Source organism: Ceratotherium simum, chromosome 8 (assembly GCF_057802395.1).
Source record: "Ceratotherium simum simum isolate JZ-2026a chromosome 8, ASM5780239v1, whole genome shotgun sequence".
Taxonomy (NCBI): domain Eukaryota; kingdom Metazoa; phylum Chordata; class Mammalia; order Perissodactyla; family Rhinocerotidae; genus Ceratotherium; species Ceratotherium simum.
The window spans coordinates 73,828,519-73,843,335 of NC_141907.1; the positions used below are offsets into that span (position 1 = coordinate 73,828,519).

A 14,817-nucleotide genomic window follows, 5' to 3' on the forward strand; every position below is an offset into this window, starting at 1 on the left:
TAATTATTCTTCTATACCAACATTTGAATGGCTGCCCCACACCAGTGTATGGATCAACCATAATGCATTTATTTAACTAAGTCCCTATTGTCAAACTTTTAGCATTTTTCTTCAGTTTTATGTTATAATCAATGCTAAGATGAACATCCTTATATTTAAATTTATGATCATTTAAATTCTTAGAAGTGAAATTGTTAATTCAAACAATATGCATAATTTCAATGCTTTTAACACAGATTTCCAACAGGTCTTCAGAAATTATTTGTATCAATTTATTCTCCAACCACATTGTTGGTGATTGAATAGACATCTTCAACATACAGTTGCTGAAAATGTGAAACACCAGCTGAGGAAACTATGACCCTGGGTAACAGCTGGTCCCTTCCCTGTCCCACATCTAGGTAGAAGGTGCAAGGAGTACTGTAAAATAAGCTCACAGTTGAGACAATGAAACTAGTTACAAAAGTTCAAGTGCCAGACCCTTTCATGATTTTTCCGTCAGTAAAGTATAAAAAGAAAGAAAGAGAAGAGATTTTCAGGGATATAGATTGGAAGGAAAGTCTTAGTGGAGCATTAGAGTCTGTGTTTTCCCCTGAACCCTCCTCTCTGGAGGCAAGTGAACTCATGGGGTTGCAGATGTCTGTGAGCAGGCGAGGCTCACTCCCTGGTGGGATGCTGCCCTAGGAGCAGGACCTGCTGAGCTCTCCCACTGCCAACAGAGTATAAGCAAACAACCACACAGACGTGGGGGCTGACATACCAAGATGGAGAGTTTAAGCTCACTGCTCCTCATCCCCACATACCCTGATTCCTGAGAGTTCAGGCTGGTGTGGTAGGAATTCCTAGGTCTCCCGGGGCCTAGAAGAGGCCTTGGAAATAAGTGTATGCAGGGGCTGGCTGGCCAAAATGTAGAGGATAGAGGCAGTGAATGACAGGAGAGCATGGTTGTCCGAGACCCCTGAGGTTAGGAGGGGACCAGCCAGGCACATTTAGACCATATAATGTACCACATCGGAGTCATTAGTAACTGTGTGGAATGAAAACCAGACCCCATCAAGAGCAAGGATATTCCTGTTCCTATCCCTCCTCCTTTCCTCCTTGCAGACATACCGTCGCATTTTCAACTGAACTTAGGGAGAGGGCACTATGAGCTCCTGTTAAGCTCTGACAACAAATAAATCTTGAATTTCATTGAATATTTATATAATGAGTCTGTTTTATACTGGAAATAACTAAAATAAGATTAAATACAAGGCCTTAAAGATTATAAACCAGGCCATAGTGCTTAGTATGGAAGTGTCAAAGTTAGATGAGCTTGGAGTTGTTCCTCCCCTGAAACTGCTCCCATTCTAGAAAGTTCTGGCATGGAAAATTAGCTTGAGGAGAAACTCTCTGGCCTCCTTCCCTTTAATGAACTTCCCTGCCTTTGAGTAGAAGGGAAAGGGGCCAAGAAGATACCTCAGCCAATTTTCACAGTGACAAACTACTTAGACCTGCCCCCATCTAGGTCAGCAGGGAGCTTCATCAGGATTTATACAAAAGCTTCATATGAACGAAGAGAGTCGTTTCTTTGGCCTTGTCCCAAGGGATCTCACAGAAAATGGCTATAAACAAATAGGATTTGGATGTGGGATGCAGAGTCTGATAATCTCTCTAAATATTTCTAATCCAGGACCTAAAAAGCAGCCTTGTTAAGAAAAGGAGGAAAAGAGTGAGTGGGGCAGTTTCCCTTAGCCTGGAGCACCTCAAACCTGTGTTCCACTGAACACCCAGCACGACTCTCCATGGGTTTGGCATCAAAAAGGCATTAGGAAAGACAGCAACTATACCCCTCACATAAGATATGAGGGCTCTGAGATTTTCTTCAGTTTAAAAGAGAAACTTTTTAACTTTGTTTACTCCAATGTTTCCCAAAATTATTTCTTTCTAATTATAACATGTGTGTAATATTCAGTGGAACCACGCTGGGAGAATCTAAGGAAAAATAATAGTAGTTTGACTTCCTTTTATTAAGCTAAACAAAGTAGAATGTTCAGTGAATGGTTTTTCTCCTTTTTTTGTTTACAATTTGTTTACTAAATATCATCAAACTATAAACAAATATGGAAGAGACCTTCTATAATTATATATCTAACACAACTCTTAGAGAAAATGCAGGCTCTTCTGAGCAAAATGTTGTAACTGTATAATGCACGACAGTTGGTTGTTTATCTTTTGTCTGCATTATCTCATTTCATTCACACTCCGACTCTGTGCAGTGGCTGGCCAGTTACAGACGAGTAGCTTGGGTTTAGAAAGGTTAAACGAGTTGCCAGAGGTCTGGCAATGCATAATTGAAGAAACTGGCCTAAAATTCAAGCCATTAAACACAGACTCAAAACATTCTGAACTCATTTAATCCAACACTTTTATTACACAGATGAGAAAATCCATGCTCAGAGAGGTGAGATGACATCATATAGCATAGGGAGAGAGAAAAAACCAACTCCATGTTCCCTGATGTAGAGCTCATGCCCTCTATACTAAGTCACGCTCTTCCTATATATGACCAAATCAAATGGTGTAGGTAGGTAAACCAGGAACCCAGTACAAAGATAAAGGCCAGTTGGCTGTCATGGTGGGTCAAACAACAGATACAGAGCAGCTTTAGTTAGAACACTTGTGACCTGCCTTTGTCTCAAACTCACAAATGCTCGTCTCCCTTTGCAGAAAAAACACAAGGAAGAGGATTGTTACTACAAGTACTTAATAGTATTTAGTGGAGATTATTTTTTAAAGGTGCCTACTTTACAAATGTCATAATGTTATAAATTAAAGATGAAGTTATTTTTAATGCCATTATATTAATCCCTAAACTCAGTGACATAAGTAGGAAGCACATGCCTTCTCCAGTTCCCCTAGAAATAGCAAATAATACCCAATCCACTGGCAAAAACTGGGCCTTAGGCAAAGCCACATGTACATGCTCAGAAGACCCATGTAGCATGAAATAGTACAGCATATATTGAAGGGGCAATTGTCTACTTTTTTGAGGATTCCCAACAATCAGAATAATGTGTGTACACATGTGAATTGGAGATGATTTGCTATTCTGGCTTGTCAGACTTATGTCATCCCCTTGTAAGCACAGACAGTTAAACTCTATTTGATTTCCTTAAGTTAAAAGTTCACATTATTCTTCACAACCCACAAAGCTGCAATTGAATTCATTCTTATGAACTGAGTTCCAAACAGATTTATCATACCGTGTTAGTGTGAAGAACACAAAAGAAGAGTACAATAGTTTCCACCTCTAATCAGGAGGATAAAATATATATTCCTCCTTTCTATCTTTTATTTATTCATTCAATTGTTTATTTACTCAACAAATATAATTTCTGGCTCAGTGTTCTTTGTAATAATGTACACTATAGCCTTAATAAGAATCAAATACTACCTTTGGAATTTTCAAAATATCTGTTTACTGATTCCAGAATCACCTGGTAAAGAGAAATATTTAAATTGTAACTTAAATATTCAAATGTTTGGCAAAGTTTTAATAAACTTCTTTATAAAAGAATTACCTCATATCCGAGTTGACAAACTACTCATTTTCCCTTCACAGAAGAACAATTAGATTGATGAGATCTATCATCCAACTCTAGTTCCCATAATTATGTATTTGCATGCAAAACACAATTGGCATCACATTTACCTTATTTCCGTTTCTTTGAATTCAAGTAAACATATTTTGTCCTAGATTTCTGTGTATTTTGAATATTTTGAGAAACATAGAACCTTCTTCTATTTTCTCTTGATAAAGCAAACATCATCATCAAAAGTCTTCCTGAAAATTAGAAAACTAAAAGCCTTATTTGAAGGGACAAAAATCAAATTATTCTTACTTTTTAGGCACAAACAAGTATCATTGAAGTTTGAGATAAGACTATTATATGTCATAATAAATAAACACAACTTATTCCCTTTATTCCTATTATCTAAACATACTGATGTTATTTTTCCAGGTTTTCCATTGAATTACAAGGTGGAAATATGGCTCAGATGGTAATAGAAGTTTAAAAAAAACTAAGTTTGAAATCATCCTACCTATAATAGTATCTGATTAACGAGACACTACCAAAAATATCATATCATCTTTGCATGCCAAAGAACGTTAGCAATAGATGTTACCACATGCATAATGAAGATGGGTTCATGAAAGTACGGTCATGACTCTCACATTGCATGCAGTAGAATTTAAATCCATGTTAAGCATTTATGAAGAAATAAGCCAATTGCACAAATATAATTTAAAGCTGTTCGTTAGTGTGCCTTGAAGCAGTTCTGTCACACTCTTCCTGTAATACATTTCTCTAACAATCAAAACTATCATCACAATCAGTTCTTTAAAGACTGAAATTGGATTTGTAGTCATGTATATATTGCCGGGTTGTAATGCTTACAGATTATCAAGCACTAGTCCTAGGACTCAGGTGGAAGTATTTTTATGTTCCTGTGTCTAAACAGCTACAATATGGTGGCTCTTGTCTCTATGGCTGTGTGGTAATTTCACAGTCTACTGACAAAACAAAATTTAAGGTATAATATTTATTGAGAGAATGGGTCTCTCTCATTTCTAAGAAAAAGCATTTTTTTTCCTATGATGGATATATACCTGTTACAAATATATACCTAATACGTAATACGTGTATAAATCTACTCACAGACCAGTGATGCTCCTTTTTTCCAGGGGTAAATATGTCAGTTGCCCTGCCTGGACTGCACATTTCTTGAAGGCAGGAGACAGACGTGTTCCAGCCATTCCCCAGTGCCCAGCTGAGTGTCCGGCACACACAAAGTACCCAATAAATGACTGAATGCTATTGAATTTTAATGAAAACATAACCGTAAGTCTATGTTCCTTATGACTTTATATATAATTATAGTGTACTTTCCCATTTACAACCCTGTAAGATCAAGAGTCATTAGGAATCATGATTCATCCACCCTGAATCCAGTGAAATGTTATTAGATATAAAGCAAGCCCATCATAACAGATGTGTTTCTAAGTGGAAAACAGTTTATGCCACATTAGTAGACTTTCACATGAGAATAAAATATTGATTTTTACACACCACATTGCAAAATATTATTGATTATATACATTTTGAAACAAATCAATTAGGTCAATTAGGTTTTTTCTTTAATTACCACATTACGCTTTAATCTAAGATTACAATGCTGTTAATAGCATACGTGGCTCCCACCACAAATACAAATCAGGCAATTCATTGTGCCACAAAGCTTTCAGTTTAGGTTTAAATATAACTCATAGTCATGTTGGTTTTCTCTGAGGTCAAGCACAAAGGCAAGCCTCAAACTGCTAATTATTTGAGACAATATATTACATCAACCATTATTAACCGTTTAAGTAGAAAGTTTACTATAAATTAAAATATTTCACTAATCTTGACATCTCTTATTATTACCTTCTTATAAATATTAAGATTATGCCTATGATAGATGTATGCTTCTTCAAAGAAATCTGAAAGGTCGCCTGTGACCTTTGGCTTATCTGTGAAATCAGCATTAAGTGAGTTAATTGATGGCAACATCTATCATCTGAATAATCATTTATTTAGAATGCCCACAACACTCAAGTGTTTAAAAATAAATTTGCATCAAGCTAAACATGTTAGCTCTAGTAAGTCAAAGGAAATAAGTAGACGGACACTTAAATGTTATAGATTATAATGTCAGACCTGACATTTTCTATTCCTGCTTTGTTTCATTTATCTAGCACACACTTGGTTGGCTATCCTCTTAGGAATTAAGGCAGGATTACAGAGTATGCATGCTTCCATTCATTTGAAATCAACATTTTCGGGATAACTGTGCTGGGGATAGCAAAAATTGTTTATAATCTGATCTAATTTTTCCAAAATGGCACTGTTTAGGAACTTCATTCTGATTCTGAAAAGAAAAATAAACAGATGAACCTGAATATTTCAACTATCTGAGACTATAAATATTTCAAGCTTATTTCTTAAACAAAACCTAATAATCTCCATGTAGATAGGTCAGTGCCTAAATGGCATGTGGTAATGAAGGTGACTGCTGTACTATTTGTCAGGCAGTGGCTTTATAGTTTATTCAGAACTTTCACTCTCTATAAATCCAGAAAATTACCAAAATATCGACCTCCGGGGCACCGAGGATCCAACTCTTCTAGGGCATTCCAGATAGCATTAAAGAAACATTCATTTGTTCAGCAAGGATTTATTTGAGCAGTAACTACATGCAAAGCACTGTTGAGGGGTCAGGATAGAGTGAATGTTCTAGTGACTAGCTGTATATTGTACACACAGAAGCACCACAAAACAACTCTTACCCAAGGTACTTTCTTGTGTAATATTCTTGGTACAAGCAGATCATTTATTCTCAATAGAAGTGGAAAATAATTTTTTTCTATATAACATCACTGTTTGTTTAAACTTCAAACTTGAATACCCCTGCCAATGCATTTGTAGCCTGTTTCTACTGTGCCAATCAAATGAATGAGCTTTGGCAAATTAATTGTATGGCTGATAACCTCTTGTGTGCACACAGGTAAAAATATACATCAGTAGATGTATTATTCTGATGTATTAAATATAGAAGCTAATAATAGTTGATAAAACAAATTCTTAAAATTCAAGACATCCTATGTGTCCTTTAATCTAATGTCTTATACTTAGAAATTATTACTAAGCATGGCTTCATTCATATGATCTAATTCACAAAACCACTTAGGTATCTGTGTTCATATCTCTCTGTTAACATCAAAAGGAGATAGAGTACACCAAAACAAACATTCCTAAAGAGATAAATTTAGCAAATAAAAAGAAAAAAATAAAAATGAGCTACTAGAGCTCTTGGTTTCAAAAAAGCAAACCAAGAAAACACAAAACGGGGGAAAGAAAGAAAAGAAGGAAGGGAGGGAGGGAGGGAGGAAGGAAGGAAGAAAGGAAAGAAGGAAGGAAAGATTTGTCCCCTCATCAATCAGGGAGTGATGGGCCAAATATCCTTAAAGGGTTCGAGGGCTAAACACCAATGCAGCCTCTCCTCTTGCGGCATTCCTGATATTCAAGAGAGGCACCAACCACCAAGAGAATGGCACTGCCATTAATCCACTTCAACAAGCTAACATCTCGTAGCTCTGCCCATCACAACCCTCCTCCCCCAAGCCTTGTCAAATGCAACACCAAATCTTGTTGGTATCACCTCCTACATGGTCTTTGAATTAAGCCATTTCTTTCTTCTTCTCCCACCAACACCTTGATAGACACAATCATCTCCTCTTTCTATCATAGCCCACTAGCTGGTCCCTGGTTTCCACTCTTCCCTCCCTTTAATCTGTTTCCCGCCTTGCAGGCAGAGACATCTTTTCAACACGCAAACCTATAACCTGACATCCTTGCTTAAAATGCTTTAACAGGTTCCTTTATTCTTACAACATTCTTAACATGGCCAACCGTGGCTCCCGCATACCTCTCCGGCCTCTTCCTCCTCATTTTCTCTGGTTCTAGCTGCAGTCATCTTTGATTTGCCATGGTTTCCTCCTCCTACATGAGATTTCCTCACATTGTTACTTTTGCCTGGAATGCTTTTCCTCCAACTCCCACTGTTTATTAATTGCCAGTCATTTTTTTAGATCTCAGCTCAAACATCACTTCCTCAGGGATGCCTTTGTTATGCCCTCCCTTACCCCAACCTTACACTAGCTGGGTCAAGTCCCGTTTTAGATATTCTTGGCATTATATATTCCACAGTATTTATCAGAGTTTATAACTACACACTTAAAGTGTGCTGATTACATGATTATTATTGATCTTTGTCATTAGACTATCAGCTCAATGAGGAGAAAAACAGTGTATGGTTTTTCTCATCATTTTAGCCTCAATATCTAGCAAAGTTTCTGACACGTAGTGAGCAAGTATTATTTCTTGAATGAAGAATGAGTGTCTCGATGGGGTCATTAACAAATGGTTAAAGCAACAATAAATTGCTTATTTCCATTCTCCAGAATCACTTTGATCAGAGTTTGAATGATTAAATTAAATTATTTCACATTTCATGATGAACAAATTCAATGATTTTCTTTAAACTCTCTAGAATTTTTGGCTTCCCATAGATGTAGCCACAATGAAAGTTTATTAGTGTCTTCCTTAAGTTATAGAAACTCAGAACTTTATTGCCAAATTGGGCTTTGACAATTTTCTAGTATAGTTCCCTCATTATATGAGAAAGAGTCTTAGGAGATCTTCAAAAGGTCATCCAGCCTGTTGGTGACAGAGCAGGGATGAAAATCAACTATGTAAACTCCCAGCTCAATGTTTTTTTGCTATAGCTATGCTGCAATTTCTAGGTTTTAAGGCTTCATCTTCATGTTAGAAATTTGGAAGAACTTTTAAGTACCCATAAGAGAAATATCTCCAAATGGTTGACTTTGTCACATCCTTTAGATTTATGCTTTAAAATATTAAAATAAATAGCAATATTTTTAGAAAGGTAAAAAACAAGTCCAATTTTGTAAGAAATGAAGTACTTTCATGCCTTATTTGCAATTTACATTGAGTACCTTTTTTTTTAATAATTTTTATTTATTTACTTTTTTCCCCCAGAGCCCCAGTAGATAGTTGTATGTCATAGCTGCACATCCTTCTAGTTGCTGTGTGTGGGACGTGCCTCAGCATGGCCGGAGAAGCGGTGTGTCAGTGTGCGTCCGGGATCCGAACCCGGGCCGCCAGCAGCGGAGCTGCGCACTTAACTGCTAAGCCACGGGGCCGGCCCTACATTGTGTACCTTAAATGAGAGTGAGCAGGGGATGATACATTTCCCTGGTTTCTTAATATTCTGAAGCAAAAAATTTTTCCAGTTAAGTTGGGTTATCTATAATTCAGTTTATGAAAACCCCAAAGAAAGGCAGGTTTTGAGGAAGTGGTTGGGGAAGTGACAACGTGGATGGGAAAGCTCTACTGGTATCCCGTCTGTTACAATTGGCTGTGTGACCTTGGACTCTTTACTTCCCCTCTGCAGACTTCACTTTCCTCATCTGTACAATCAGGAGATTGGTCTAAATCATGGCTCTGTTTGCTGATGGGCTTCCAAGATCCCACTAAGCCCTTTGGTGTGTGTATGTGAGTGTACCTTTTTCTGGGAAGATTGGCACAAGGATCTGGGACACAAAACAGGTTAATTGCCTCTGTACTAATATGTGAGGTCCCTCCTAACTTTTGAAATAGAATAAAGCTATCAGTATAATTATAATTTCAGATGAAAAATAGGAATTAGTATAATTATTAGCATGAGTAATAAGATTATTTGAAAAGCATATTCTGCACGAAGGAATACTACTATCATCAACCATACATGCAAGTGTTAGCTGAAGAAATTCAGTAGAGCCCAGTCCAGATTTTCCATAATTGGCATCAATTGCCCCAGATGATGTCACTGCGTGTGATAAAATCTCAATATGTCACAGGTTTTCAGTCATACTTTTTTATTATCATGTGTTAATGATCCATCAAGGTAGGCCTTCTACATAGGATTGCATGGAGTGGAAAAAAATCCACAGCAGTTTTCCAGAAATTAAGCTACTTTCTTACAGTTTTCAGGATATCTATTCCAAAACTATTTGTTTTATAACTTTGGATGGTTGAATAGCCACAGTTGCTATACTACACATATAATTATTAAAGACACAGAAATAAAAGTCACTCTGCTTATTCACTTATTTCCTTCCTTCCTTTCCTCCTTAATTTAACAAATATTCCTTAAATGTCTCCTATGTGTCAGGCACTCTTCTAGACACTTTTGAAGTATCAGTGAACAAAATAAATATATTCTACCCTCATGGTGCTTATATTCTAGAAGGGGAGAAATAAAACAAACATCCATAAAAAATAAGTAAATTATTTATTATTTTTAAAGGTGATAAATGCTTTGGCAAAAAAGGAAAAAAATAAAGAGTAGGGAGATTAGAAACACCAGAGGTGAGGAGATTGGTTCCAATGTTGAAGAATTCAGGGCAGGCCTCACTGAGAAGGTGTCCTTTAACAAAGACCTGAGGAAATGAGGGAGTGAGCCGAGTATATGATCTTGAGGAAGAGCTTTCCAGACAGAGGGAGGAGCCAGGGCAAGGGTGTGCTTGATTTGTTCAAGGAATAGCAAGGAGGCCATTGTGGCAGGGAAAAAGCAAAAATCATTCTGCTGCTATGGGTATAAAATTTGTAAAATTTCATCTTCCAGTCAACCCCTCATTTTCTACTACTTACCTGTTTAAAATGAAATTAATAAAATCTTTTGTATAATCTTACTAGAGTCTCATATTTGTCAAAAAATATGGTCAAAATTCTTCTGAGAATTTTAAAATCACCCCAAACCATGATCTCTGGTTGGTATGCAGTGTAAGTCTCTCAGTTCCCACAAACATATATTTGGCAATGAACTGATATACGATAAGGAAATATGCCATTTAATAAGAGATGATGTCATTATAAAGAAATCAAGTAAAAGAACTTCATTTTGAAAATTTAGAGATTGGGCACAAAGCATTTGTTATATTCCAACAAGGAAAAATTCCGAGATTCATAGCTAACATGAAAGCCCCCATTCTTTCTGAAATGTCACTGTTCTTTTTGGCATTTATTGCATTGGTTATTACATTAACTTTCTTCCCGAAAATGAAACAATCATGATTATTGTACAATTTTCATGGCATTTATCTGTGTTAATACCTCCAAAAGAATATACAGATAAAGGTAGCACATTTTTACAAGAGGAAGGTCGGTCAGCCATCCCCCAGGAAGCATCTTATTCCTGCCTCGCGCCTTGCATAAAAATGCACCGTGATCTCGCAAGCTTACGAATATAATATAAAATGTATGCAACCATACCTTGCCCAACTGATCCTTTTTGCCAAAGCCTGTAGCAGCTGCAATGCTCCCTGCTCCCTCCACTGTCTTCTGTGCTACTGCTGTCACCCCTGTCACCACCGCCTCTCCAACATTTGTCACTTGCTCTTTGGTCTTCTCAGCCACTGGGATAAATCAAGAACAACAGATTAAGGGATGGTGGAATGACAGCGACTTAAAGTAATTTCACTTCTAAAGACCTATGTTTACACATTCCCTAAATAATTGAAGAGTTAGAAGAAAAAAAACCTACAAAGATTTCTAAGTGAGCGTGGGTTAGCCAAACATTGAATCTTTGCCAAGATATTTTGTTGTAACCATGCAGATATGAAAAGGTGTTTCAAGTTTAATGATCACAAATTTAGAGCTTTGAGCGATTTGGGTTTGGTTTACATTTTATTAAGGAAAGTTTACAGAAAGCAATGCTTACAGGTGCAGGTATAGTTGCATCAGACTCGGCATGAAATTTATTTATTTCAATTTCAGTGCCGATTCTTTGATCTCACTCAGCTTGTTCATTTTCACTCCACCTTCTGAGTCACACAACACATATGCACTCGTGCGTGTTACTGTTGGAAATGAACAACAGAGTAAGGGATGGTTACAAAGGAACTTGGATCCTTTTGTAAAAGTTCAGGTAGTTGAAAGAGAAGGGTTTTTAATAAGATTAATTTTCAATAATTTTAGTGGGAACAAAAGTTAGACATTAAGTAAAGTATGAAAATGAACAGGTTTGTTGAGCATGCTTACAATTTCTTTTCATACAACAAAATACGATACAGTGACTCAGCCGATTTTTAAAAATGAGTTAAAAATTTAGAGAAGACAGTGCAAATAGTTTGGGATTGGATTTAGAGGCAAAGATTTAATCTCATATCAAAAATTTTCCAGGACTATATCTGATATAATTGCTGAATTAATCTTTCTATTTGACTTCCATGTAATTACCACATAAAGTAAGCTCCAATGAAAACGTTTGTCTCAGTTAAATGAAGAGTTCTATGAAAAAACGTCATAAGACAAGAGATTCTACTCTTTTAACAATTTCAAGGCCAATAGAGAAATAAAACTCCTTTTCCTTCTAAACCTTACAACATTTATGCTCATAAAAGCCTAGGTCTTGCATCTCTTATCTATATCTATGTGATATTTGCCTTATTTTCTTTTTGCCCCTCAAACTCATTTTTTGTCTGCTTTTTCCTTAAGTTTCGGGAATTTTTAGTTTTGAGTGATATTCTTCCTCAGGCTCTCTCCTAAGCAGACAGAGACACATTTTCTTGTTATGCTTTATGCTTATACACATCCTCTCCAGATAAGTCCCAGTCTGAGGAACCTGAGGAGTTACACTACATCAGCTGGTAAGTGTTAAGTGCTAGTCACATGATTATTGTACAGATTTCATGTCACCAGTTGGGAGAGGCCATTGTTAAACAGTGTGGACAAAGAAAGCAATTGGGTTTTGAATCGAGTGTGTAGGTCATGGACACTAAGGTAGTCTGTAAGGACAAAGAGGCTTACTCCGCTGTCCGGGGCAACGTGGGGAAGCAGAAGGGGCCCTAGAGTCTGAAACCAGGAAGAGGGCACAGCAGGTACTGCTCCATATTTGCCTGTTGCCACTTCTGGGGACATGGCTGATGCCTCCTAACGAGTAACGGCTATTCACAACGCAAAGTTCAATTTAAATGCCAATGAAAAGCTATACTGGAAATTTCATGCTTTTAAACATTTCCAGAATGTTGATACTTTAAAAATAGTGAGTTATGGGCTTTAAGTTGTCATTTTTTTCTTTTCTAAGAACATGAATAGAAAATTTTGCTTGAAAATGAACATTTTCTTATAAAATCTCAAAGACAAAAATAAATTTTGACATTTTTACAAACTCATAATTTTTCTGCCAGCCGTGAAAGCTTATTTTTACAATATCAAGATAATTCTTTATATATATATGAACTTTAATCTGTTTTTAGTGCACAGAAGCTGCACAGTAAAATGTACTTTGTACTCTATCATAATTTCATTAGGTTTCATCACTGTAAAAATAAGTAAATTACATTACAAAGTGACAGTGTACATGTAGCAATAATAGACACATTTTAAAAGATTTCTGTAAAAGATCTGATTTATCTAGTGGATTATCCACTGACCCTGAACCCCTGTTTTCCCCTATTAAGGCCTTGTACACTGTTTCTCTGCTGGTTGACATTCCAAACAAAAGGATGACAAAACAAAAGGAAAGGAGACACACTCAAATTAATATTTTGCATCTAATAAATGGTATTTATTTTTAAGGGAAAAGACTGCATAACCAAGATCAAAAGGATACTTTCCTCCCAACCAATTGATAGTATATTTTAACTCACTTCTGTTTTCCCCCAAATGTGCTGGTCCTTCCCATTTTGGTTCAAACAGACCCCTCTGGCCAGAAGCCTCCATCCCTCTCAGATATCCCTCTATTTGTTTACTCAGCAAATTCAAGCTGGTGTTGAAACTCACCTCAAATGTCAAATTCCACGTTAAAAACCTCTCCTCCTCAGGTGACCCCATAAAATTTTAGATATCTCTCTACTATTGAACTTTTCACATTGTGCTATAATTATACATTTCCCACTAGTCTGTCTGTTGACCTCCACCAGTGTATTTTGAGTTCATTAAAATCAGAGATCCTGTTTTATGTTTCTTTTTACTATTTTACCATAGATACTCAATAAATAATTTTAAATGCAGCAAAGGGAATTTTGCGTATATCTGTAATTTAATTTATACATTCATTTCAATAATTAGATTTATATTTGACTTTCATTAAGTTAAAAATAAAATTCCAGAAAGAAAACGTAGCACCAACTTTTAGAATAGATATAATAAATCTAGTCTTTGACATTAAACAAAACTACAAAATTAAGAAGATGTAGTTTTGAATTGGCATACAAATTATAGATGTGAGGAAAATAAGTTTGTATTATAAAACAATTTAATAAGGAAATTTAAATTTTAACATGTTGAAAATTAGTTGTGTTCATTACCACGTAATAAATTTAAGTTTATAACAATGAAAACCTTCAAAAAATCTCCAATAATAGGAATTTCTTTACATCATACTTTTATAAGAAAAAAATATGTAAGCTTATATCATAAATTATTTATTTTTATTTTCATTTATTTATTTATTTGTTGTGAGGAAGATTGACCCTGAGCTAACATCCGTTGCCACTCTTCCTCCCTTTGCTGAGGAAGATTAGCTCTGAGCTACCATCTGTGCCCATCGTCCTCTACTTTACATATGGGATGCCGCCACAGCATGGCTTGATGAGGCGTAGGTGCGAGGCACGGATCCAAACCTGCAAACCCCAGGCCACCAAAGTGCAGCGTGCAAACTTAACCACTATGGCACTGGGCCGGCCCCATAAATTATTTTTTAAAGCACTTTCAAAGACATGCCATTCAGTAAATCCAGATTAAATACACTCTCATCTTTTCCCATAATGTGATGCAGTAAGTTAACAACTGAAATAATAATGTCCTGAGATCAAAAGCTAGGGTTTAAGATAGAGTTTTCCGGATTTTACCTTGAGATTATCTAACTAGGAAAATTTATTTTCCTTGGATTTTATAGCTAGAAAACTGCTGGCCTAAGTTTACTGAAGTCTATATTTCTGCAAAAATAGTCTATATTTCTGCTAATAGGATGGACCGTGGGGAAATTTTTCTTTTAACATTAGCTGACAATGTTATGTATTACACAATAGTTTCTCGCTTCCCTGCTCTAAGACTAATAACAATAATAAATAACATTTATTTAGCATAAATGCTAACCAATAATAAACATTTTAGACCAAGTATAAGTGACCAATTCTCTCTCTCTTAAACCACTGAGGTAATTATCTCA

General features: G+C 36.1%; 1 protein-coding gene across 1 annotated transcript in view; it reads right to left on the reverse strand.

Annotated features, from left to right (window-relative positions):
- Positions 1 to 14,817, reverse strand: part of SNCA (synuclein alpha) — a 119,441-nt gene that overhangs the window by 91,168 nt on the left and 13,456 nt on the right. The window contains exon 4 of the mRNA XM_087434592.1: positions 10,917 to 11,059. Coding sequence (XP_087290718.1) covers positions 10,917 to 11,059 — 143 coding nt within the window. The remainder of the gene's footprint in view (positions 1 to 10,916; positions 11,060 to 14,817) is intronic.